This window comes from Lytechinus pictus, chromosome 1, assembly GCF_037042905.1.
Source record: "Lytechinus pictus isolate F3 Inbred chromosome 1, Lp3.0, whole genome shotgun sequence".
NCBI classification, from domain to species: Eukaryota; Metazoa; Echinodermata; class Echinoidea; order Temnopleuroida; family Toxopneustidae; genus Lytechinus; species Lytechinus pictus.
This window is the reverse complement of record NC_087245.1, coordinates 40,323,187-40,350,845: the sequence shown is the minus strand read 5'-3', so window position 1 is coordinate 40,350,845 and position 27,659 is coordinate 40,323,187. Positions and strand designations below refer to the sequence as shown.

At 35.2% G+C, this 27,659-nt stretch overlaps 1 protein-coding gene across 2 annotated transcripts in view; it reads left to right on the top strand.

Annotated features, from left to right (window-relative positions):
• The window catches only part of LOC129262939 (MFS-type transporter SLC18B1-like), a 30,064-nt gene extending 2,624 nt beyond the window's left edge, over positions 1-27,440 (top strand). Inside the window, exons 2-14 of one of the 2 annotated variants that reach the window (XM_064102921.1) lie at positions 5,069-5,427; positions 6,701-6,796; positions 8,559-8,632; positions 9,310-9,457; positions 10,954-11,022; positions 12,004-12,091; positions 12,647-12,789; positions 13,449-13,553; positions 15,407-15,498; positions 17,681-17,776; positions 19,084-19,158; positions 20,435-20,578; positions 20,889-27,440. In XM_064102921.1, the coding sequence (XP_063958991.1) occupies positions 5,101-5,427; positions 6,701-6,796; positions 8,559-8,632; positions 9,310-9,457; positions 10,954-11,022; positions 12,004-12,091; positions 12,647-12,789; positions 13,449-13,553; positions 15,407-15,498; positions 17,681-17,776; positions 19,084-19,158; positions 20,435-20,578; positions 20,889-20,967 (1,536 nt within the window). In that variant the 5' untranslated portion in view covers positions 5,069-5,100 and the 3' untranslated portion in view covers positions 20,968-27,440. Of the gene's footprint in view, positions 1-5,068; positions 5,428-6,700; positions 6,797-8,558; positions 8,633-9,309; positions 9,458-9,563; positions 9,712-10,953; positions 11,023-12,003; positions 12,092-12,646; positions 12,790-13,448; positions 13,554-15,406; positions 15,499-17,680; positions 17,777-19,083; positions 19,159-20,434; positions 20,579-20,888 lie in introns of both variants that reach the window. The other variant, XM_064102916.1, reaches the window with a different exon arrangement.
• The last annotated feature ends 219 nt before the right edge of the window (positions 27,441-27,659 follow it).

The following is a 27,659-nucleotide window of genomic DNA, read 5'->3' as shown; positions in this document are numbered from 1 at the left end:
TCACTTGTGGACGTTGAGATGGGTACCCCCGGGATATCAAATTTTAATAGTTTACGAAAGTAAACCATAACGGTTTTCTTTTTAAAATGATGATAATTATACGCCCTTCTACGATTCCAAACATCATCAAAATATAGTTTTAACAAAACCAAAAATAAATATTTGATACCGAAACATACGATTTGACAAATTCTATGCATAAATTAGAGATGGAATTTATCCAAATGTTAATATGGGTCTGAAAACAACAAATACGAGTCCAGTTATGGATGGCCTGACGTGGTAGAATCTTTATCAATTAAATCATTTTACTATTTCAAAGTGAATGGTTTTGTGGCGTTTTACCAACAGTTTTTATAGTTTCTTTGTATTAGAATTATCATTGAATGCATTATCCCACTTGTTTTGTGATGTAATTTCAACCTCTATGATTGATTACGTAAGATTATTATTTTCAAATTTCTAGGCACTTTTGCATGTCATAGTCTAACCACGTGATGCCACTACGTCATTAAGAAAAAGTTATGACAGTTCGGAGGTGTCATAAATATTAAGTGAGGTTGTTGTACCCGATCTTGGTAAAGAGGGCTTCGTGAAACGGTGAGCGGACAAGTAGCTCACTATCTCCGATTTAGTCAAGAAGTTAGACTTATGACGGTGTTGAGAAACGGGCCCCTGGGGCCCGTTTCTCAACACATGGACAAGTTAGTCATATCTTTATCCACCAATCACGGAGTTAGTTCCAATCTTACTAAACCTGTTTCTCGAAAGGCTTCCTAACTAGAATACCTTGATATCGATACTATCAGTAAAAAGAGCAGACGAGACGTAGCCTTAGTCACAAAATAGCATAATTTTCAAAAAGAAAAATTATTACAAAATTGCAAATATGATGAAATCTTTTGAAAATAATAGCACAGGTGAATTTAACCCAGGGAGCTCCGGCCCGCGCAGCGTGCCGGAGCCCAGGGGCTTACCGTGTAATTCACCATACCCACGGTAGTAGCGTGAAATATGGTCTAAATAATTATCCGAATAAATAGTTAAAACAGAAATTAAGCACTTACCAAGATTATATGGATGAAGGTCTAACTAGTGGCAGCTTCCTGACATCGAGGCACAGACTGGAAACTCAAAAAACGAAAAGTTCTGTCGCGGTAGCTCTCCTCCTTCAGAATTCAAAACAAAATGGCCGATCGAGACCGAGGCTATAGCACTAGCGCATATAGACTTTGTCAAATTCGCGCATGCGCCCTACACCCTCGGTACTGGTCTCGAACGGCCATTTTGCTATGAATTCTGAAAGAAGGAGAGCTACCGCGACAGAACTTTTCGTTTTTTGAGGTTCCAGTCTGTGCCTCGTTGTCAGGAAGCTGCCACTCGTTAGATCTTCATCCATATAATCGTGGTAAGTGCTTAATTTCTATTTTAACTATTTATTCGGATAATTATTTAGACCATACTTCACGCTACTACCGTGGGTATGGTGAATTACACGGTAAGCCCCTGGGCTCCGGCCCGCTGCGCGGGCCGGAGCTCCCTGGGTTAAGGTGAATTATGCATCATACATACTTAGACCATGAAGACTGGAGCATTCAATTGCAGAGAAAATTAGATTATGAATAATTCAATTATGACTAAAAAATCACTTGTGGACGTTGAGATGGGTACCCCCGGGATATCAAATTTTAATAGTTTACGAAAGTAAACCATAACGGTTTTCTTTGTAAAATGATGATAATTATACGGACTTTTACGATTCCAAACGTCATCAAAATATAGTTTAACGAAACATTCTTAATCATTGATACCGAAAGATACGATATTGGACAAATTATATGCATAAATTAGAGATAGAATTCATCCAACTGTTAATAGGGGTCTGAAAACAACAAATACGAGTTCAGTTATGGATGGCCTGACGTAGAATCTTTATCCATTAAATCATTTTACTATTTCAAAATTAATGGTTTTGTGGCGTTTACCAACAGTTTTTATAGTTTCTTTGTATTACAAATTACAATTATCATTGAATGCATTCACCCACTTGTTTTGTGATGTAATTTCAACCTCTATGATTGATTACGTAAGATTGTAATTTTAAAATTTCTAGGCACTTTCGCATGTCATAGTCTACCCACGTGATGCCACTACGTCATTAAGAAAGAAGTTAAGACAGGTTCGGAGGTGTCATAAATATTTAGTGAGGTTGTTGTACCCGATCTTGGTAAAGAGGGCTTCGTGAAACGGTTAGCGGACAAGTAGCTCACTATCTCCGATTTAGTCAAGAAGTTAGACTTATGACGGTGTTGAGAAATGGGCCACAGGACTCGTCCGTGTAATATTAGGCAGCGGATACTCTCCAAAATGGTGTCGCAATAGCACCCCAAATAAAAGAGGAAAAAATAAATAACGCACTTACTGTACATCGATTATATGGATGAAGGTCTATCGTGACACAAAAAACTCGACTTTTGCATCGTGCGCTAGACTTTGCATCCAGGTCAGGTTCGTTGCAATGTAATCGAAAAATCCTTTGCCGGGGTGTAAAACCGAAATGTGCGTTTAGGCCAGGGCCACCCACCTCGAAGGCGAGAGAGCAAATTGTGGAACACTGCTTTATAAATTTCAATGGCGCCGGTTCGAAATCTCACTGCAAAAGTTAGATTTCAAAATTCAAGTAGATCTGAAATAAACAAAATGATTAAGATTTAGCTCCAAACTATAATAAGAACGGGAGTGGTATACTATACTGAGTCTGAGATCCGTTTAAATGTTCTCTTTTTTTTTTCTAATTCAGTCTTTGAATGAAATTCTCTGAATCTGATTTAAAACCTTGCTCTCAAAATATGAAATTATAATTTTATCACGAGATAAAGTTCCACCTTGTGTTTGTAAGATGATACATTGCTGAGCAGCGTCTGCGCAGATATATCCAGTCCAGCCAGTGTGTATTTAATTATAGCTACATAGATGATGCGCTTTTATGTTGCTATATGAAGGAAGATGAAAATGAAATAGGTCTTTAAACAGAACAGTACTGGGTGCACTATGACTTGGTGTGGGCTAAAAGAAGTGTCATGTCAGCAATCTCTTGCTAGTTGCTATGTGAATAAGCTCAAACTATTGAAATGAAAATAAAGGAAAATAGTACAATAATCATTGTACAACGCCTACTTAGCTTGTTATACGCTAGACAGGAATAACTGTCGTTTCTGGGGATTTATTCAACAATTTCTGACATTTTACTATGATCCCCATTTACCGACGGTAGTGTGTTAGTGCGAGCCTGCATGTGTAATCTGGCCCGACAATTCGGAGGGTGGGTTTTGTCCAGATTTTTTATTTCTTTTAGATTCTAAATGACATTATATTATCTTGAACGAAGGCCCACTATTTTCGTTAGACTCTAATCTTTCTATTGATAATATGTAAAATCTTAAAAATATCGAAAATATACGTAACCGATGAGTTATTCCCCGGGTTATTCCTTATTTTTTTAATTTTCTGCCCGAGAGGAAAATATGGCAGCCGTCAACGAGTTGTGCTTTTATCAAGGCTTTCCGATTAAATTTTCGATATCTTGGCCAATCAATGCGAGCGACAAGTTCCGAACGCACGCAAATCAAGTACAAGCGCAAAGCAGCGGCAAAAATCGCGATATATCGCGATTGGTAAATACGTCTGTAAGAATGATGACGTCATCCAAGATGGCAACTTACATTGACCAACGAAAGGATCGAAGATGACGATGTTTCGATCATCATTTGAAAAGAATTAGCAGTAAATGCGATCTAAGGTACGATATTTCTGAATTTTAAACATTTTTTCGTAAATATGGATGTGATTTCTTTTTCATAATGTGACATTTTATGTACAAAAAAAAACGATCGGAAAATCGGGTTTCCGCTGTTAGATCTAACGTTACTGCTAAAATACGTTGTCTGTACGTACAAGCCTCCAAGCTCTTCAGTCTATGTATTGGTGAGTGAGCCAACGCAGTTCAGCGGAACAACCAAATACAGAGACTGAAGCTTTTGGTCTAGTTATACGCGAGCAAATGGGAGACTGAATGTCAAGCATTCGAACCGTTGCACAAGTACGTACCATCAAAATGTACCGTTTCAGGGCTTTGGGAGGTGATGTCACAATACGATTCAATTCATTGCTCTCAGTAAAAATTGAAGGTGAAATAAGCGTATAGCCTGCTGGCTAATTGCGCAATGCTGCCCGAGGTCATGTGCGCTTGTGGGATTTTGCTTTTCGCTTTCAATATTTTTGCTCCCTTTTCATATAGATTACTGCTGCCCGAGGTCATGTGCGTTTGTGGGATTTTGCTTTTCGCTTTCAATATTTTTGCTCCCTTTTCATATAGATTACTGCAGGGAAAGGGGAAAAACTCTTGTTCTTTCATATTTTTCGCTAAACTCTGAGGTGTTGTACAATACAAATAGTGAATTCATATTCTTATTCGTGCAATCGAATATTCTTATTCGTGTAGTGGTGCGAGATTTCGCATTTGGTGAAAGAAAGAGACACTATTCAACGTGGCTAACGCCTCGTTGAATAGAGCATCTTTCTTTCACCTCATGCGAAATCCCGCACCATCGCACTCATGCCTATTCACTATTTGTATATCGACACCAAGAATGGTTAACTATTTACAATATTTATGTTGCCCCTGAAATGATGCACGATATATTCAACAAGAGTTAATTTTTCATAGAAGTTGCTGTAAATGATGTGTTATTATATAGTGCAAGCGCACCTTCTCATTGGATATTGCTTCAAAAATTTCTTTTTCATTTAAATGAAGTAAAAATGTTCTCTGAATATTACATGTAATTTAAAGAAAATTCAAAGGTGTTTTATTTGACTGATTTAAACAAATGAACATTGTTTCTAAGATAAATAGATCCAGAATACCACCCCAAGTCATCAGTCGTATGCTATTTAATCATAGTTGAAACACCGACTTGTGTTATTGACCTTCTTGCTACAGTTTACTATCTTGCCCCCACACTGATATATCTTAACTTTTCTGAATTGTGTGTCTTTTCCTCATTAGGTTCCTCGGTCGATAACAAGACCCTTTGCGACATGGAAGATGATAAAGTCAAGCTCCTGGCTGACCACGGAGATGAGAGAAACTCGAGAAGCATCCAAGTTCAGGATACAGACCATTCGTCAGGTGATGTAGGATCTGGCCCTGTTCCAGACGATCCGTCGGATGTACACGTAAATGGTCCCAACAGCAACCAAGCCTCCATCAACCCAACTTCGGACCCTGAAAACGGGGATGATGAAGAAGAAAAGAAATCCAAACCACTCACCTTGAATCAGAAGCTGACGTTTGCTGGGATCGCCTCTATGTACCTGACGTCTATGATGTCCTTCTCAGTTCTGGCTCCTTTCTTTCCAAATGAAGTAAGTAGGCTACTACTACATATCTCCGTCATGATTCCAGTGAAAGCATTGTATACACACTTCCACATTGACATGGTGAATTTCAGTCTTGTCAATATTCAATTTGTATGATTATGAAACAATGCCAGATTTGAAAAACATTCAATGGCGATTACACTGTAAGATTTTTAGAAACATTTTATGACTTTTGTAAGATTTGAGTGTTGGATGATACTCCTTATCATAATTAACATTATTGACCCTTTAACAAAGCTTTAGATGAGCTGTAAAATAATTGATGAATATATAAATATTTAAATTCTGACTGAAAATTACATTGCTGCAAACATTAATTCATGGGAAAATCTGCAAATCAAGGTCAATTATTGTATAATGGTACATCTAGATCTGGTTCAAAACAAACTCTTTGAAATTGTATTATTGCTTTGAATAAGACCCAACATTTTGGAGGAATTCCATGCCTGTTTTGCTAATTTCTCAGCAATTGGCTTCTTTCCTAACAATTATTTTAGCACATTGTTTAACATTTTGTAGTCATTTTATTGGATTCTGTTCAAACTCATTACTCATTTTATAATTTTTACCACAGCTGGCATTTATGTTATTGCTCACTGTGGTGTATTATGTAGGCAGGGCTAGACATTAGCAGTGGCCTGGTGGCCCGGGGCAACCAAAAATGAGAGTAGGGCCACCAAAATTCTGCAAAAGCCCACACTTGGTACAGTTGGGCTACCAAAGTTTTGATAAATTGTAATGTTTTCTATTGTTTTAGGGCCACCACATTTGCCTTGCGGGCCACCAAGAATGTGAAATTTCTAATTTTGGTGGACCATTTGGGCCACCAAGAAAAAAAGTTAGTGTAGAGCCTTGAATTATAGGCTACATTCACTGATCAGGGGTCCGTTGCAGAAAGAGTTGCGTTTAAACGCAAGTAAAAAAATCAGTCGCAAGTCCCAAACGCGCGCTGTTGATTGGTTGAAAATCAAGTTGCGCATGATTTTTAGAGTTGCGATTGATTGCAACTCTTTCTGCAACGGACCCCTGGGGAGTGTTTCAACAACATTTTCATCCGACAAGTTGTCAGATCTGACATCTTTCTCTGATGTTGATTGGCTGAGAGGTACTGTTACTATGGTAACTGTCGGATAAAATGGGACTTGTCGGATAAAACGTCCGACAAGTCCTTTCATGAAACGCCCCCCTGATCTGATCATGGGACACTGTCATTTTGAATTCATTTGTTTCCTTTTTATTTGGCCTTTATTCACTTCAGGCAGAGAAGAAAGGTGTTACCCCAGCTGAGACAGGACTGGTGTTTGGTATCTTCGCTCTTGTCAGTTTCATCTCATCTCCATTCTGGGGAAAATATGTGAGTTTAAAACCACCCCCCTCCCCTTTCCAGTATTTGCACATGTACATTTAATCTGAAATGCCAGCTGCTGGTAATTACATGTATCAGCCAATTTTTAACACATTTTGTACAGTATATAGTCCTTCCTTATCTTTAATGCTAGCAATCACACATGGAATATGATTATATTCTTTTTCTACATGCTGTCAACCTTTGAAGTAGCGAAGTTGATAAAAAGACAAGATACAAGAGTTTCTTTGACACCCTATTTTGTGGACTGCCCGGAGGTTTCTTGAGATTGCACAGTGTGCCCATCTCATGCTTATTAAGTGAAAGCCTTGTTTTCTCTTTATTCTTTGAAGCTGTTACATAATTTCTTCTGTATTCTATCTGTTATGGTACTTGGGTTGGTTATTACGATCAATTTTAATATTCAAGATCATTGAAAATCATACAATTCATTATAGGTGACTTATTGTTGGTTTAAGAGTGGCTGGTCAATAAAAAAGTGCCATTATTATGTGGTGCCATTCCTAAATAACAACTGTTTGATGCAAGGAAATAAATACCTTCTCTTAATTGGCTTTATGGTGAAAGCAATTAAATAACAGGTAAAAAAAATCAAAGTTGGTAACTATTTTTGTTGTTATTCATTAACAACATTTGTTATTCATTTCAACTCACAGCAAATATTTGATATATGAAATAAATAGCCATTTACTTACTGATTATTGCCAATTTGAGGATCAAAGCAAGATTAATCTTCAAAGGCTGTTTACCTTTAGCGTCTTTTCAGGTGGCTGTATTCATTGCATTGTGACAAAAGCAACTAATATGAGTTCAAACATAGTCTCTTCAATGGTATCTTTTTTCTTTAAGGTCAAATCATGTCAATATACAGTGCGTCCCCCAAAAAACTATACTTTTGAAATGGCTGCCAAATAAAAAATATATCACTTTGGGGGAAAGACTTATATAAATGGAAAGTCAATAGACTCAACTTTCAAATAACACCAAAAAGTTGGAAAACTATTCATGCTTGAGCGAGCACGCCCACCAAAGCAAAGGGTATGAAAATTAGGCTGGGCTGGAATTAGCCTTTCAATTTCTGTCAGTTTTTGAGAGGCAAATGCTTTGGAAATTGCAAAGTTAAGGGTGTTGTGATGAATTAATGATCAACCGTGACCAGTTTTGGTTGTTTAAGCAAATTTCATGAATTATCAAACTGAACTTTAATGCATGAGTGAACACAAATTACACTTTTTGGGGGTCAGCATTTCAACTTTATCACGTGGATATAAGCAATGTGTTCATGGGAGTTGGGAGAATAGGGGGTGAGATAGGACTTAAGTGGGAGAAGTAGGATGATGGAATAAGGGTCAACAGAACATTTAGCCCCTCCCTCTCTCACTAAGATTTTATCTTGTATAAAAAGGAAAAAGAGGTATATGAGTACCTTCTAAAATTCACAATTTGGCAGGGAAACATATGATTGTTGAGTCTTCGATTTTGACTTTGTACAATTTGTCTTGTATTTTCTTATCTGTTTAAAGATTTTTTTTATTTCTCAACTCGTTCCATACATATGATTGTTGAGTCTTCGATTTTGACTTTGTACAATTTGTCTTATATTTTCTTATCTGTTTTAAGATTTTTTATTTCTCAACTCGTTCCATACAGTACATGAGTGGCACATGCACAGAGACCTTTTAATGGAAAGTAACCCGCATTTCAAACAGTTTTTTCATCAATAAATGTTCATGATTTCATCTCCCTCTAGCTACCAGTGATTGGAGCTAAATTCATGTATCTAAGTGGGTGTTTCGTAGCAGCTGGCTGTAATCTCTTATTTGGGTGAGTACTAGAAAAAAAAATACAATAGATTTTAGTGACTCTTACTTCGAAATAATGCTTGAGTTAAGAAATATTCATTTTAAACTATATGTGACAAAAAGAATATAAAGGTAACTTGCTTTGTTAACACTGAAAATATGAATCGAGCATTGTCTGTTAGATGTGATCATTTATGATATAAATTGAGCATTGTGTATTGTTTTATTAAATGTATCATTATAGGGGCATGTGATGACTTTAAAAGTCCTCTTTTTTAATATGATTTTCTATAAAAACAAAGACTAAGTTTTTGTGACATAACTAGTATGCTAAAATGGGGGGGGGGGGATATGCAGTACATTACCTCTATGAAATTGATGTACACCTGAAATTAATTGAAAAGTCTGTATTTTCTTTTTTCTGGTGGTGTTATTGATGCTGATAATAGCAGCATTCTTGTGATGGTACAAGATTTTGCAATTGCTGATAGGAGCCTCCTTTTTAAATGCTCAAATTCGGGGAGGGGGGGGGGAGGTTCCAATATAAGTAAGGGCACAGCCCTGCCTTGCCCTGCCCTGCACTGCACTGTAGCAAATGGCCTTTACTAAGGCTTAGATTAAACAGAATCTTCATATTCAGTGACAACTACAGAATCAGCGTAATAGCTGGTATTTAATATCTTGATTCTGTATAAACAGGTTCTTGGTCGACATTGAAAGCAAGACCACTTTCCTGGCCTACTGTTTTGCCATTCGTGTTGTGGAATCACTGGGGTCTGCAGCAACGATTACAGCCGGCATGGCGATTGTTGCTAACGTCTTCCCCGATAATATAGCACAGATGAGTGTGAGTTTCACCCCACTCATATAATCTCTAGAATTCATGTAGACTTCATCCTTTTTCTTTCTTCTCATGCAATTTTTTTTCAAACATTGTGGTTCTCTATAAATAGATTTTTAGTTGAGATTCAAGGCAAGACTATCTTCCTGACCTACTGTTTCCTCATTCGCACTGTGGAATCGCTTGGATTTGCAGCAGCGATCACGGCCGGCATGGCGATTACCGCTAACGTCTTTCCTGATAATATAGCACAGATGAGTGTGAGTGACCCCACCTGTATAATCAGAGTGCTTTTTCCCCCCTTTTTTTCATGCTTGATGATTTGAAATATATGATTTGATTGTTGATGTGTGTCAGCCTATCATGCTTGTCTTGCCCTCCATGTCGGGGCAGTGCCACGGGGGTGGAGAGGGGCATGGGTGGTGACTTCCCCCTATTGTTTTTCAAGCAGTGCAAACAAGAAAAAAGGGGAGAAAAAAGAAGAAAAGGAGGGGAAAAGAGAGGCAATATAAAAAGGTGTAGGCATAGTAGTTCCATGGTCTAGGTCATGTTGCTTTGTATCTGTATTACATTTAGAAATAAATGACGTCTAAAAGTTATTTCGCCCCCTCCCATCCCATTAAAATATCCTGAGCTGCCCCTGCCTCTATGATGCCTATAAAACAAAGGAAGAGTAGATTGTAACTGGTAACTACTGGTTGTATTATAAACCTGTGAATAGCAAACTTTGGTTAAAAAAAAGTTTTCACCTTTTGCATATTTTGAAACACATATCAGAATATATCTAATAATAATATCTAATGACTCAGTTTTATCCACATCTTGTGGTGAATACATAACCATTGACTCACATACTGCTCTTCAAAATCTAAAGTTCATTGACCTACATCAGGGACGCTCAAGGTTATGCCTAGTTACACACATGCCAATGTTAAGAGTGAACGAAAAATAGACTGCCTTGGTCATACATGTATGAATTGATAAACAAGCAGCGAATATTTTTGTTTTGATTCTAGTTAAAGATTTTTGCTTGCTTTTATGTTTCTTTCATTTCTGCTAAAGAAAAAAAAACCTCTTCTGCCAGCACTTCTTGTTTCGATAAAAAGTCTCTACTATCTCTTGTTGATTTTATTATCATAAACCTGGGCTAGCATTCTGAAAATCATCTAGTATTTTACCTTATTTTTATATTTATTCTAAAAATTATCTCGTATTTTATTTTATTATTCTGAAGATTATCTTATATTTCATCTTGTTTTAATGTTATTTTGATGAAATGTGAAGTACATGTACTGTACACCATTGACATCGCATCAGGCATTTGTTAGCTTGCTTGCTGGTCCATGAGCACAATTTTTGCACACTTCATGTAATCACAAGATCGTCTTCAAACTTTGTTGTTACATTTTCAATTATGAAGATGGAGATAAAAGAGAAAATCATTATCAAAATACCTGCCTTGATTTCAGTGATTTCATACTAGTAATCTGTTTTCTTTACAGGGTATGCTCGAGTTATTCAGCGGTCTTGGGTTTGCATGCGGTCCTCCGCTTGGCAGTTTATTTTATGGAGTAAGATATTCATTATTTTCGGGTTCCCATTAAGTTTGATAGGGTAAATAGTAGTGTATTCATGATACATTTACAGTTCGGATGATATGATGTGAAATATGCTTCAATGGATAATTTTGTGGTTTTACATGAGTTTTCTTTACAGTCATGATCCCGACCAAAATTAAAATAACTTCTTTTTTTTTTCATTTTTGCAAGGAAAAGGTTGAAAATTTTAAAATGAGATCTTTTTAGATATCTAATATGAAGTTTGAAAGATAAGTATTCAAATTGCTATTATACTGGTTAAAAAAACAGGAAAAAAAAACTACTGAGAGAGGATGGTAATAACCTCAGGTAAAGTTAAAATATTCATACTACTTTTTTGCAAGATTGTAATGTTTGATGATACTACTATCTGACCGATACAGAAGCATTCGACAAGTTTTCAAGACTAATGTGAAAATAAACACATCAGTAACTCTGATTTTATTCTGTATTCATCATAGTCTGCATGAAAATTAAAATAAAAAATGAAAATCCATATTTTATTTTTCCAAAATGGAAATCTGAAATAGAAGTACTCTGAAAATGTATATTGCCCAAGAGATTGTTAGCCCAGCAGCCACTCTGCATAGACGTAGGAATGGAAAGGAAATCGACCTGGGCCCCGTCTTACAAAGAATTACGATTGATCAAATCAATCGCAACTCTATGGAAATCCATCAGTGTCATAATTTTTTCTACATGAAATTTGCAAAATGTCCTTTGTAAACAAAGGAGATCACACTAAATTGTTAAGAAATCAATGATTTTATGGATATACATTCATATCTAGAAAAAAATTTGAACAAACATGCATTTCATATGTTGACTTTGCTGGCTGTCCATAGTTGCGATTGATCGGATCAATCACAACTCTTTGTAAGATGGGCCCCTGTTCCACATGAAAATGATATTCAATGAAAATTCACTCCTAACCTCTTTCTCTTCATTATCCAGATAGGTGGTTATAAACTCCCTTTCATTGTTCTAGGCTGCACAGCTATGGTCATATCTATCATTGATATATTCATTCTACCCAGTTTAAGTGAGTATATATATTCTTCCCCTTTCCTTGCTTGTATTTTATATGTTTTTATTTTGTGCTATTCTGTGTTCTGTTATTACTCAGTGCTTTCCTGTTTTTTGTAGGCAAAAACTAAAATTTTTAATTTCTGAGGGGTCCACAGACTACAAACATTGTTTTTAATGGATCCCTCCATATCCATAGATATTATGTGATGTATGATAATCTACTCTTATTGGTATCTTTACACCTGAACACAGTCAGGATGTTAGGCCTCCTAAATTTTGATTTATTTAATCCATGCAGATTATTTTTTTTCAAATATGTAACAGATTTTGTCACAAAAAAGTGTTAACAGTTGTTGTCTGAATACAAGAGATAACTGACATATCACTGTTAAAGTACACATTGAAAGAAATCATGTCATTACTTACAGCTTCCTGTATGAGCTGCCAAAGGGATTACTACATCAAGTATCAAGTGCTAGAATTCACTTCATATATTGTATAAAATGTCTCCAATTAAAATTGAAACATGAAATTTTGCTTTTAATATTATTATTATTATCATCCACAGAATCTGACAATAAAAAGGAGGAGTCTGGATCTGTGTTGGCAGTGCTGAAGATCCCTGCTGTATCGATCGTTCTTGCTGCCTGTATGTGGGGGAGCGCTTGTCTTGGCTTCAGTGACCCTACATTATCTATCCATCTCACTTCAGTAAGTCATCAAATTGATCGATCATTCCTCTTTTCGTTTTTATCTAAAATAGAGAAATCCTTTGAATTTATCACTAATTAGATCGGGGTGGGACACTTTGGCCCCCCTCAATGTGCACAGATATAAAGCTGTGAAATTTTATGACTTTTTCCAGAAGATTAAGAAATGATATTGCTGTCTTTCATATAAAACACATAATGCACAAAATTTTGCTGAGGCATTTAAATAATAATATTAATATAATAATATAGGATGTGAATAGCGCACCTTGCTAGGTGCTCAAGACGCTCCTATATTCCACCGGCCAAGCTAGTCTACCGATTCTGGTGCGCACAGCTTTTTGAGGAATTTCTTCCTGCCAATACCCATTTACCTCACCTGGGTCGAGTGCAGCACAGTGTGGATAATTTTCTTGCTGAAGGAAAACACGCCATGGCTAGGATTCGAACTCACGACCCTCTGTTTGAAAGAGAGTCAGAACCACTAGACCACGACGCACCCACACATAATAATTTCTCAAAAGAGTTCAAACGTGTAGGAACTTTTCCAAAGGTACCTCATGTGTATAATTTTTGCTATTGACCTAGATGATCATTATGAATGGCTTGTGTCCCATGTTGATTCTTACTTGTCTTGTTTGATATTTTTAACCATCTTAGCCTCCACTCAACGTGCATCCATCCATGGTAGGTGTATTATTTCTTCTCATTGGTGGAACTTATGGACTCTTTGCACCATTCTGGGGCTACATTGCCGATAAAAAGGTTAGCATTCTTCATTTCAAATTCAAATTCATTTATTTCACATCTCTTAAAAAAGCAGGGTACAATACATAGTGAGTTAATGCAATAGAGTAAAAACAACAATGACAGTTGTACAATTTAGCCAAAAAATAATAAGAAAAAACATAGAGTAATGAATGGGATGTGAGGGAGTAACAAAAAGCCATTGGCCTATCTAGGCTACTCCCTTTTTGTCTCACCTGCATAGCAGAGTGAGACTATAGGCGCCGCTTTTCCGACGGCGGCGGCGTCAACACCAAATCTTAAGCAAAGGTTAAGTTTTTGAAATGACAGCATAACTTAGAAAGTATATGGACCTAGTTCATGAAACTTGGACATAAGGTTAATCAAGTATTACTGAACTTCCTGCTTGAGTTTCACATGACATGACCAAGGTCAAAGGTCATTTAGGGTCAATGAACTTTGGCCAAATTGGGGGTATCTGTTGAATTACCATCATAACTTTGAAAGTTTATGGATCTGATTCATGAAACTTGGACATAAGAGTAATCAAGTATCACTGAACATCCTGTGCGAATTTCAGGTCACATGACCAATGTCAAAGGTCAATGAACTTTGGCCATGTGGAGGAATCTATTGAATTACCATCATAACTTTAAAAGTTTATGGATCTGATTCATGAAACTTTTATATAAGAGTAATCAAGTGTCACTGAACATCCTGTGCGAGTTTCAGGTCACATGATTAAGGTCAAAGGTCATGTAAGGTCAATGAACTTTGGCCAAGTTGGGGGTATTTGTAGAATTACCATCATAACTTTGAAAGTTTATTGGTCTAGTTCATAAAACTTGGACATAAGAGTAATCAAGTATCACTGAACATCCTGTGCGAATTTCAGGTCACATGACCAATGTCAAAGGTCAATGAACTTTGGCCATGTGGAGGAATCTGTTGAAATACCATCATAACTTCAAAAGTTTATGGATCTGATTCATGAAACTTGGACATAAGAGTAACCAAGTATCACTGAACATCTTGTGCGAGTTTCAGGTCACATGACCTTACAAAGTTTATAGATAAAATGTGGATATAGGGGTAATCACTGACATGTTTTAAGTCACATGATCAAGGTCAAATGTCAATGAACGTAGTATTGTATCATATGAATGGTGTTTTTTGTGAATAATTATTTTATAGTAGTTTTCAAAGTCAGCACTGCTGCTATATTGAATCGCGTGATGCAGGTGAGACCGCCAGAGGCATTCCACTTGTTTATCATTTTTAATCATTTCAATTCAATTCAATATATAATATGATCAGAGAATAATTTTTACTTAACCAAATTTTAATTAGCATTTTTAATTGTAAGAGGAAAAATTTCACCTAAGGTCTGTAGTCTGTACAGTCCTATGTAAAAAAAAAATCTGCTACACAAAATTGAAAAATGTAGAGGAAGTTGCGATGCAATACTAGGAAAATCATGCATAATATAAACAATTGTTTACTGTCTAAATAGCATAGTGGTGAATAATTATTTACAAGAAATGATTGATCCAATATTTAAATAACGGAGCCCATATCAATTGGAAATCTACTCCCAAAAGGGCATACTGATTTGACTTTTAAAAAATCAGAGCTGTAAGGCCCCACTTTCCACATGTGTCTGTGATTGTTTACAAAAATGTTCTCAAACCTAGCCAATACAATGACTTTATGTAAAATATTGAAAATCTCTTTTCCAGGATTTCACCAAAGCAAATTAGATTTAAAATCTCATTCTACAAATGTCTGGCTATTACTATGGCAACTGATGGATAAAGCAGACTTTGTCTGATAAAACTTCCGACAATATTGTTTGATTGTTTTTTTTTCAGAGAGTAACCCGTTTTATGATGGTCATAGGTTTTTACATCACAGGAATATCCTTCATGCTGATTGGTCCAAGTCCCCTTTTTAATGTTGAAGGGTGAGTACAAGATAGACCTGGGCCCCGTCTTACAAAGAGTTACGACTGATTGGATCAATCGTAACTCTATGGAAATCCATCAGTGTCATAATTTTTTTTATAGGAAATGTGCAAAATGTCCTTTGTAAACAAAGGAGAACACACCGAACTGTCAAGAAATCAATGAAATTATGGATATACATTCATATGTAGAAACAAAATTGAGCAAACATGCATTTTATATGTTGACTTTGCTGTCTTTCCATAGTTGCGATTGATCAGATCAATCGTAAGTCTTTGTAAGACGGGCCCCAGGGGTGTGTTTCATCAACATTTTCGTCCAACATGTCAGATCTGACAACTTTCCTTGATTATGATTGGCTGAGAGTCACTTTTACCATAGTAACTGTCAGATAAAACAGTACCGGTACTTGTCGGATAAAACGTCCGACAAGTCCTTTTATGAAACACTCCCCTGGCGGTGTTTCACAAAGAATTAAGTATGAATTAATTCGGAAAGAAACCATCAAGGTCAACTTTTCGTAAAGCTGTTGTTGAACATCTGTTGGAAAAATGAATTTCTTTTGTCATCTATATGGGATTTTTAAAATCATTTATACATCTTTAATATGGAAATACTATTAGTTTTTGTTAGATTGTTATGTAGGCATTGTTTATATATTTCAGAGTATATTTAGTAGACTCACAATTGTTCATTCTTAACTAACAAGTTAAGAAGCATACATGTATGTTTTCATCTGCCTAAACTACAAGGGGCCAGACTTGACTAGCATTATTAAAGCATTCATGCTATTTTCTGGTTCCTGTTATCCTTTTCTATGTATTCAACACTGATTGGCTGAAGAACTGTAAAATCATTGCATTGGATAATAAATAAATTCATTCATTCATTCATTCACTTAGAGTAGCACATAAATGTCTAGTTGCGAGAAGTATAAAAGGCATGACTGCATTGGTCAGATCAAGCTAAGAGGACGCGCATTACTGCGTATTGATCAATAAGATGGCGCATTGCATATCATGTATGCGTAAGCATTTAAGAGTGACTCTATGTCATACCTAAAACTTTGTGAAACACCCCCCCCCCCTAACTCTAACTATGGAAATCCAAATGTGACAAGAAGTTTGTTTTATTACCATCTTACTTGACACAGCGTAGAAATTAGCATTTTGCAATGCAATGCAATTTCTGCGAGCATTACAAGGTTGCACAGGCCTAATCACAACTGGCAGGCAAAAGATATTCATCCAAGCCAACCCATTGCTCAATTTTTAAATTTGATATTGCTGATTGATAACACTGAATCTAGGGAGGGTACCTACTGAACTTCCTTTTTCCAAATTGGAAAGATATCACCACTATGGAACTATATTTTTACTGGCGGAAGAATTAGGGCCATTTTACACTCTCAAGTGATGAATTTGATCCCGTCAGGTGTAGTCTTCATAAATGCTGATTTATTTTTTAAATGAGCCAGTCGAGGTACCCTTTTCTGGTGAGATATGGAATGTCAGACATTTATCCTATCCACTGGTAGTAAACATTCAACCTTCGAATGTCCTCCTTATTTTTAATGAATGCTTTTTAAGTGACACTTTAACACACAAGTCTATGGGAAATGAATTAGACCTGTGAGCCCACAAGAATGAGCAGTGCTCACTCAAGATTAATATTCAGTCACTAATCATTCTAACATCTGATAGGAGAGACAAAATCCAAATGTGTGTGAATATTAATCACCATGTTGCCAGAAATTTTTCAATAGTATTAACTTTTTTTTAAATTGATATGCACTCTATAATGGTTTATCTACATGAAAAGGTATATTATAATAATATTTTGTAATAGACATTAATTTAAATTGATTTTTAAAACGTGATTTTATATCGGTCTGACTATGGAAAGCCAGCTGTGTCAGTAATATTTTTCAATCAATATTTTATCTGCATTTTTTGTACTTTGAATATTTAATGAATGAAAAAGATCAAATAAATAGAATTCTTGAGATAATTAGAGCATGAAACCAAAAGTCCAGTAAAAATGGTAATACAAAAAAAGGCACTCAGAGATTTCTCATTTAGCAACCTGATCCATAGATAACCTGAAATTAAATGGAAGTAAGCACATAGTTTCAAATATATGTTTTGCATCAATATATCATTTTTCTCTCTTTTCTTTTAGTAAATTATGGATCATCATCTTATCTCTGGCATTACTTGGTTTTTCTATAGGAATAGGACTTATGCCAGCATTTCTTGATCTCCTGATAAGTGCCAAGTAAGTTGATCTTCACTCTAAAGCCTGAGTCATTAAAAGGGTACTCCAGACTGAAAATGATATGATAAAGATAACAAAGGTAACGGTTACAGAAAATCATACAAACAAAACACTGAAAATTTGATTTGATCAAAATCATACAATAATAACAAAGTTATGACATTTCGAGGTATACATGTACATCATTTTGATGAAACAGTTCTGTGCATGTGGGCGCGTTGTGGTCTAGTGGTTTTGGCTCTCGCCTCTCAAACAGGGTCGTGGGTTCGAATCCTAGCCATGGCGTGTTTTCAGCAAAAATTTATCCACACTATTCTGCACTCGACCCAGGTGAGGTAAATGGGTACTGGCAGGAAGTAATACCTCAAAAAGCTGTGCGCACCAGAATTGGTAGACTAGCTTAGTTGGGGTAATATAGGAGCGCCTTGAGCACCTAGCAAGGTGGATACGTGCGCTATACAAATCCTACATTATTATTATTTAGCAAATTAATGAAGTTTCATCCCTATTTTGTATTTATTATATCAAATTATGTTTATTCAAATTTCGTCTTCCAAGAACAAAAAAATATCAAATTTTCATGCCTTAGATATCCATTGCTGCAACTTATTTTATCATATAGGAGACATATCATACACACGTGCATGAAAATACGAAATTTAAGTAATAACATAAGCAAGAGAAAGTTGGGATATGACATCATCAGCCCACTTTAATGAATATTCATGATGCCATGCTCATAACTGTTTCCAGATTTTAGTGGAATTTTCAGCATTTTGCTATTAATAGTGAATTTCACTCTATTTAATTAGATACAATTATTTTCAGCCTGGAGTTCCCTCTTTAAGGATATCATAAAAATTGCTTTTAACTGCTTTTTTTATATTTAATGTGTACATTGGTACTCAATAGTTAATGCACCTCCACCAGAAAATGAACATAAGTGTTCAAGTTCTGCCATGTTTTAGATGTTCAGTTGTGAAGTCAGGTGATGAAGAATAACATTCAATAAAGTTTGTTTCTCTGGGCTTGCCGAACATTGTAGTGTTGCTGTCTACACTCAACACTCTGCACGAAGGAATGCATCTTGTGGTAGGTCTCACTAACTTTTGACCAAAACGTACATACTTAATATTCTGGTAGTCAATATTTCAAGCAGCAAAATGTATGTATTATGTTTCAATATTATGGATGTCTTCATTCTTGCCGGACACAAATAACTAGTAAACAGAGTCTTTCATGTGTTGATATGATTGATTTATTGTTGTCCCTTGTCTAAACATTTTCAATTATTTCTTCTTCTGTAGATGGTACGGATTACCTGATAATCTTTCAACTCAAGCGATATTATCTGGTCTGTTTAATGGAGCATTTTCTTTAGGGTATGTTCTGATGATTCTTTGTATCATTATCATTAAAGGGGGTATCCATTGGTTATATTAATGTCTGATTGAGAATATACTATACAAATATACCAGGCTTTGAGTAAGTATAGCGGGAATTATTCATCCGAGGTTGGACTGGCATTACTATTTTTTCCCGAGGGGGAAAAATAGTGATTATGCCAGTCCAACCGAGGATGAATAATTCCCTCTATACTTTCGAAATAAAGGCCTGGTATATTTGTTTTATATCCTACTTAAATAAGTTATAGAAATAGATCTTGATAATCTAGTTCTTGTACTCTAAGTTCATCCTTTTTTTAATCTGAATCAAACCAGCTGCGCTGACTGACCTACTTTTCCTGAAGCGCTTAGCTACGCACTCAGTGCGCGGAATGCATATTAGTACTTGCGCCATCATGATCTGTAACGTCAATGATGAAATAGTCGACTATTCCATCATTGACGTCACGGAATAGCACATTTTCTTCGGTGGGCGTTTCATTTTCGACATCATCGCAAAATAGTGAGAATATGTTTTAATCACATGATGCTATTTAAACCAATCAGCATACAGGATTTAATTTATGTAGGATATAAAATGTAATCATTCTAAGAAGAATAACATTGACAGTTGAAACAGGTTTATCTAATTCAAACTTGTCTATATTATTAGTCATATTTGTTAAACTACTTTTAGGAGAAGACGTCTTAACAAACTACTATTGGGAGTTTGTATAATTCCTGTTGTCTCTTTATTGTAAAGGTTTAAACACATGTATCTGTATAAATTCAATTTATGATCTTTTCAAAAGTATTTATTTCTGCTTATATGTTGAATAATATACTACAAAGTTATGAATTATTCCAATGTGTTTTTAAAGTGGAAATGAATAAATTGAACTGAAACTTATATGAATTTGATAATTTACACATAAGGTTGACTTATGATGTAAATAGGATGTTATTGTAGTTAGACAGCTGCTCTTCTGAGATTGCGTAACATGAAAAACTTGATGACATACATCAAGGTTCGCCAGCAGTTGATAATGGGACAATGGGTGTTTTCAAGTTTGGTGTTGACCTTTTGGTTTTGGTGTTAAATGTTTACATCCACACAGCACTGATCCTTTCCGATATAAAGAGAAATAATTGCTACCCCAATATGCATCGGTCATTTTGTCTCACTTTATCGTGAAGCCTTGTACAAGTCTGTTGTATTAATCACTAAAACTCGTTGTTGAAATACTTCTTCACTCATACCACTTCCCTGCAGAACATTTGTAGGTCCGACAGTTGGAGGCGCCCTCGTCAATCAAATGGGATTTGATTGGTCATCCACGATCTTCGCCGGAGGTTGCTTTGTGGTCGTTATTGTTCTGTCTCTGTTTGGTGTGTGGGAATACCAGTGCGGAAAGGGGTGAGTATAGTATGTTATCTTTATTAGGGCAATTCCATGAAATATTTACCGAACTCTGACCCAATAATAAGCTATCATTAGCTTATTGACATTATCGTCTGTTTAAATGATTTATATCAGACATGAGAATTATTTGATATTACATTAATTTGACAGTTACAGTTTTAACAGTTATTATTTTTCCTGTAATATATCATGAGCTCATGTACAAGGTTAATGATTATGTAAGCCAGTTCGAACACGAGAAATTTGATGGTAATATTCCAAGCATTATGCTATTTCATGTTATTCAATTATTCTCTTTTTGCAGGCGAAGAAAACCAAAGCATATGAGGAGTGAGCCATACCCTTCCATTGTAGAAGACGCCAACCGTGTTGTAACGGCTTGAACTAAGACCTCTCATACCTACCTCCAGGACAGTCTACTGTTAAGCCTAACTTAAATATTGTAATCATTACAGATTTGCCCAAAAAAAAAAAAAAATCATTCAACTCAATTCTGTTTTATAATATGAAATTACTATGTGAAACCTCATCCACAACTTCTCATTCATGAGTGAACTTTATGGCAAGTCAGGCATTTTTTTTTTTATTGAATAAAAACTCAGATTAATTAATTGAAATTAATCAATTCTAGTCGATTAAGATTAATTTAATAGTCCTGGGGTGGTGTTTCACAAAGATTTAAGTATGACTTAAGTCGCACTTAAATGCCGACGCGCACATGATATGCCGACGCGCGCATAAAATGCAACGCGCGATCAGTTTGATAGATACGCAGTAGTGCGCGTCCTCATGACACGATCTGACCAAATGCGATCAGGCCTTTCATACCGTACGCAACTCGGTATTTAACTTAATAGATTATTAAGAGATAATTTGGCATTTATCCTATATAAAAGCAAACAATTTGTTTGAAACCAATTTGAAGCTGACAGTAATCCAACAGTGTACAATACTGACCATATGGATAGAATACTATTGCCATTCACTTTGCGACATCCATATAAGACTGGAAAACTGTCCAGATATTCTGTGAAGCTTGAAAACAGTTTGAATACAAATTCTGCTTCAAATGTTTGTCATAGCCTATGTGTCTACATGTATATGTGTATGTGATGTGCATGCACCCAGTGCTGTGTGCCACACCGTTGTATCCGCATGGTCTACTAGGAAGTGGTCTAATTGTCAGAACATCCAATACCATCATGCCTAAACCTACTTGGTCTGATATCAATTTTGTCCAATTGCTTATTGGTACCCCCATCACTTGGTCCAATAAACCGATGTGATGGCTCAGTTCGTAGAGCATCTGTCTCTGTACTGGGAGATTGGGAGTTGAATCCCTGGCCGCATCAGACCAAAAAGACATTAAAAGATGGGAGTTTCTGCTACCCTTTTTGGCGTTCAATGATTTAAGGAATAGAGTAACATCGATCTGGCACTGCACAGTGGCTGCCAGGCCCACGATCAATTGGGCAAAATTATTTTTTTGAAGTATTTCTATTTCAGATTTTGATTTTTGTATGTGTGTGAAAGTTGTACATGCACACAGTGCTGCCTTGTAACGTGGACACAGCGCATACGTATCTATTAGATGCAATAAAAGATGGAGTAAGCGTGAGTCAGCGAGTATTTCAGTGCCATGAAAAAAAAATCCACATGTATAATTGAGATATGTTGCACGTTGTTCTGACTGTTGAATGAGGGCATTGTAAGTAATTTATATTCAATTCCAAATCAAGTAGAAATCCCCAAATCATGCATAAGTCCTTTGATTAAATGCAAAATTGTAGTTGATTGATTTGTATTAAACTGCATTTCTACTTTTCTGCAACACCACATTATACTTCGATTTTGAAACTTACATAACATTCCAGTATGAAATAAGATTTCTTATGTGCATGTATTGGTATATATTTCTTTGTTGTAACATTTTTCTTGAAGCCATTTGATAAATACATTTGTCCCATCCCTTGTATTTTTCCGGATTTATCTCTGTTTAAAACTTCATCTGATTATTAATGATATTCCAAAAATATCGTTGTTTGAGATGTTTTTGAAGTGAAGTAAAAATGGGGAATTCCCGCTCGGGCATTACCTAAATCAGAATGATCTTTTGTCAATTATATACAAAAACTGAAATCATTGACATTGAAACTAGAAATTATATGAATTCATTTGCAAGATCTTATCATGTATTCATTTGGAAATGGTGAGATGCACTTTTGAGCCATTTTTGGTGCGATATCGTATAGAAAATGTTTAACTTTTGAAATTGGGTGCTCTGGTGTGAAGAAATTGGTCTTAAAGTATGTTGGTGATTTGAATGAAAAGAAGTCTTTACAATGACAGTATTACTCATTACAGACTTAAATGTGTGAAGCATTTAAGAGATCGATCCTTACCCCTTTACGTGATTAATATGTTAAAGGTAAATGCTAGTTTTGGTAACGATATCAAAATGAGTTCGTACAGAATCCAATGAAATGACCACCAAAGTGTCTGTTTGTATGAATAAAACGCATGTGCCAAAGGATTCTGGAAGAAATTGTGTAATTGCTGAGAAATCAGCAAATAAGCACAGGATTCGGGTAGAGCGTCGGGCCCGACGCTCAAAGCAATAATTATACACTGTCCCACGTGCGCTTATCTGTGTTGGGAAAGTTCAGTCTGAACATTTTTCAGCGTAGATTTCAAGATTTCACAAAGTTCAGTTTATGTCACTGTACCAGATCTAGATCCTCGATGATATACTGACAGTTAAGCCTGGTTTTACAGACTTTCTCATGAAATCAGTGTTTACTGCAACTACTGGAATTTCCCTTTAAATATGGATCCTGTCTTACAAAGAGTTCCAATTGATCTGATCAATATTAACTACTGTGTGATTAAAAATAAACCTGACACCTCACAAATCTCCAACTGAAGGGGAGGAAATGCAGTAAAACATAATCATTATCTATGGCCTGAAAGAGTAGGTTCGCCCAAATAATTTGATACCATATTTATGTGGTATGTGTTAACACTTGGATGATCAGGAGGTATTCTTTGCAGTGATTTAAATATTTGTACCAAAGTAAGGCGTAACTGCAATGAATGAATACAGATGTGAATGATGTCATAATCCTATAACGGTTGCATGAAAATCCATTTGGAAACACCTTTTCAATGATTTACATTATGATTGTTTTATAAACACTTTTTAGTATCTATTCTCAAGTTAATTTAATTGAAAAGAGATTTGCAAATATATTTACTAACTCCTGTGGGATTATGACATTGGCATCTGGATTCATTAATTGCAGTCATGCCTTTGGTGCAAATCAAAATTTACATCACTGCAAAAAATAGCTACTGCTTTTCCACTAAGCATGAATACATACCACATAAATATGGTGTCAAATTATTTGGGAAAGGATACTCTTTCTGCCATATATAATAATTATGCATTCATGACATATTTTTTCCTTAAATTTGGGATTTGTGAGGTGTCAATTTTTTTTTTACTCACACGGTATATGAAAATCCATCATTGTCAAAATTCTTCCTCCAAGAAATTTTGACAATGTCCTTCGTTTACAAAGGGGAAGTACTGTGATTTGTCAAGACAATGATGAAAGTATGAATGTACATCATATCAAGATAAAATTTTGAACAAACTTGCTTTTTATACGATGGCATTGGTGGCTATCCATCGTTGTGGTTGATCAGATCAATCGCAACTCTTTGTAAGATGGTGTCCGGGGCTCCGTAACACAAAGGTTAGCGATTAATCGCTAAAAGAAATGGCCTATCAAGATCATCGTTGCATGCACATTTTGCTCAGTAGACTGACTATGAACCAATCAGAATTGTTCTTTCAAATTAGCGATGAATCGCTTACCTTTTGGGTCTGTTTCAACAAATTGAATTTGAGCATAAAATGTCCTGCATGGATTGTGTTCATAGGTTTTCTGCAACAATATTTATGTCAGATGTTTCATTCCATTAAACCAAACCTAAATTTTGCGAAACACATACTTATAATACCACACGGTTGAATAATTCTACATGCGACTGTAGGATGCCTGCGTATCTGACCATTAAGAGAATGATTCATCAGTTTGATGCACAGGTTTCTATTTTAGTACTCCAACATTGCTGCTTGTAGGGAAACTCTATGTAGTGAGTGTTAGCAAACATTGTCAACAATATATATCTATGTGCCTTACATACAGTTTTACGTATTCAATTACATTTTATTTAAAGTATCAAGATACATTAATGGAAATATTTAATGAAAGGTATTGATGTTATTGTTAAATAATCTTGTAAAATGTGTGTATATGGGATATTTATTAGGGTTTTGATTATAGAGGTAAATTTATATTTTGATATATTAATTTTATACTCGATATAGATTATCAAACATTAGCTTTTTAATTTCACTCTCTTTGGTTAGTCATATTTGCACGTAATCTGTTTGGACTTTTTATTTGTACATTCATGCATTGATAGATACCCGGTAGTTAAACTTATTTCAGGATAGTTGAGGAGAAGTAACAGATTAATGTGTTTGAATATTGGTTGCTGCATTTTTGTATTGAATTAGTTTTATCAATCTTTAGTCTCAACCTCCGTGAATAATTACTGAAGAATATTTCAGTTCAGACAAAGTTCATACTAAGCTTATACTAGTTTTACTAAGAAAAGTTATGGTATAGTTTTAGGAATATATTGTCATTTCAGGAATGGCAGTAGCCTGTTTCGTTTGTAACTTCTTGTATACAAAACTATTTAATTTTATTTTGGAAAATGGTTTCCCTTTAAGAAACTATTTTATAATTATTTATTTTTAATGTTAATATTTCTCAGGGTTAGATTTGCACAATGTCCTTAATTAACAATGAACATATATTGATGATAACATGAAATCATATTGATTCATCAATATTCCAGTCTGTTTATCCTTGTACAACACATAATCAAATTTCAGTAAGTTTATTAAGCCTTCGATTCAGAATGTTCCATACTTTGAAAAAAATTCACATGTACTGAAATAAGATGTATCAGTAGTAATGTACATTAGAGCTGACTGGTTTAGATGTTGGCAGAAGTAGAGCTCAGTATATTCACATAGTTGAAGGTTTTAAAACATCTGAAATAATTGGTTAATGCCGCTTTAATTTCATATCTATGTGAAATTCTACTGATTTTTATTCAGAATTATCCATGCAAGGGTTTTCCTAGAAATGCATTTACAATATCGATACATGTATGACATTTAGTTTCTGTATCCATGCAAATCTCTGTTAATTTCGTTCAGAGTACATATGAGGAAAGCACCCAAGTTCATGATGTTATGACATTGCTTTAATAAAGGGGAATCCAACCCAAATAAAAACTTGCTTTTCAGAGGAAAAAGAAAAGTCAGACAAGTTGTTAGGTGAAAGTTTGAACAATAGTGGACAAACAATAATTATGAATTTTTAAAATTTGTAAAAATTGGTTATCACTTTACACATGGAGACTTCAAATTGGCAGCATGTGTGATGTCAAATTGATGTAAGGCAATGACTATTCTTCCATATACTCCAATACATATAATTGCTAAAATGTCACTTTTTGCAAAAGTTTTACTTCAAATTATATTTTTCATCTATAAGGACGTAAAACAATATGCTACCAGAGATATAATTTTAGATTACTGCCCCAGGGGAATGGGTACTTAGGAGAAAACCACAAGTCCCTGATAATTGATTACATGGCCTATAGGGAAGTTGTCCTTGCCCCTTGTCATAATGTACTTACCCAGTTGCCAATTTGAAATCTACATAGTCTTAGGGATCTCAATTTTAGAGCAGCCATAACTTCCTTATTTCTTGGCTGATTTCTTTCAAATTTTCACCAATCCGTTTAAATTATTTTTCTCCTTCCCAACACAACATTTTATGACCAAGGCTGGATTCCCCTTTGATTAATCTTATCTTCATAACTCCATTTTCTAACTTTAAATGTGAACGACATTTTCCCATACTACTTGTACAGAGCCCATGTTGTCAAGCTTTGCAATGGTATACCAGTAGAATAAAGCTTTACATTTCATTGCAATTACCACAATGTACAATCAATCATATGTATTATTTGATTGTAAAGGCTCTGTGTTATGGGACCCAGCTGAGTGTTTCATGAAGTACCTTTTCCATGAATTTTTCTGACAAATTTGATATCAGCCAATCAGATGGAAGGATTTCAGTAGCTTATAACAGCTTTCAGTGAAGATCACTGACAAGACACTGAATGAAACACCCACTGATGATGTGTCCCAGTTTTCTGTATCTATTATACCAACGTGATCGTTTCAGGTCGGGCTTTTCCCTTTTAGAAATAATATTCATAATTCTAATTAGAAATGTAAGAATATCAAGAGTAGTTATGAAAAGTGAAAATTGGCAAAAATTATGCTGTTTATTTGTATGTATGCTTTACTTTGATTATGATAGTAATTAAGTGACTATGTGATTCCAGACAATATATATATATCTACACTGCATCAATATATGACTGATGACATACATTTCAGCAATCCTATCATCGCTTTAATTTTGTTATAAGAGGAGTTAATATGCAATGCATGGTTGATGCTTATTCAATTCATGTTGATTCCGTGGAAGTGTTTTATTTCGTGAATGTTTATATTTTGAATGACTGTAATAGCATACCTTCATGCCTTTCTGAAATTTTCTGTAGAAATCAGCTTCTACTTTTGTAATATTTGAAATTTATGAGAGGTACTTAACTTCATTTGTTCACATTTTTTTAAATCTTGAAAATCTATTTAGAAATTTTATTAAATTAATGCTATTTTGATAAAAATTAATACATTGTGTACCTGATGTATATGTATGTTTATTGTATGAATATGTGTAAGAAGTGATATTGATCATGAGGGATGATAGTGTTATCTTAGCAGTTAAGGGGGGGGGGGGTCAACTCAGCCTGTAGTTCTTAAAAAGATAAAAGAGTAAATCAAATAAGCAGATATAGGTGAAAAGTTGAACAAATCTGACAAATATGACGACGATTAAGATTGTTTAAA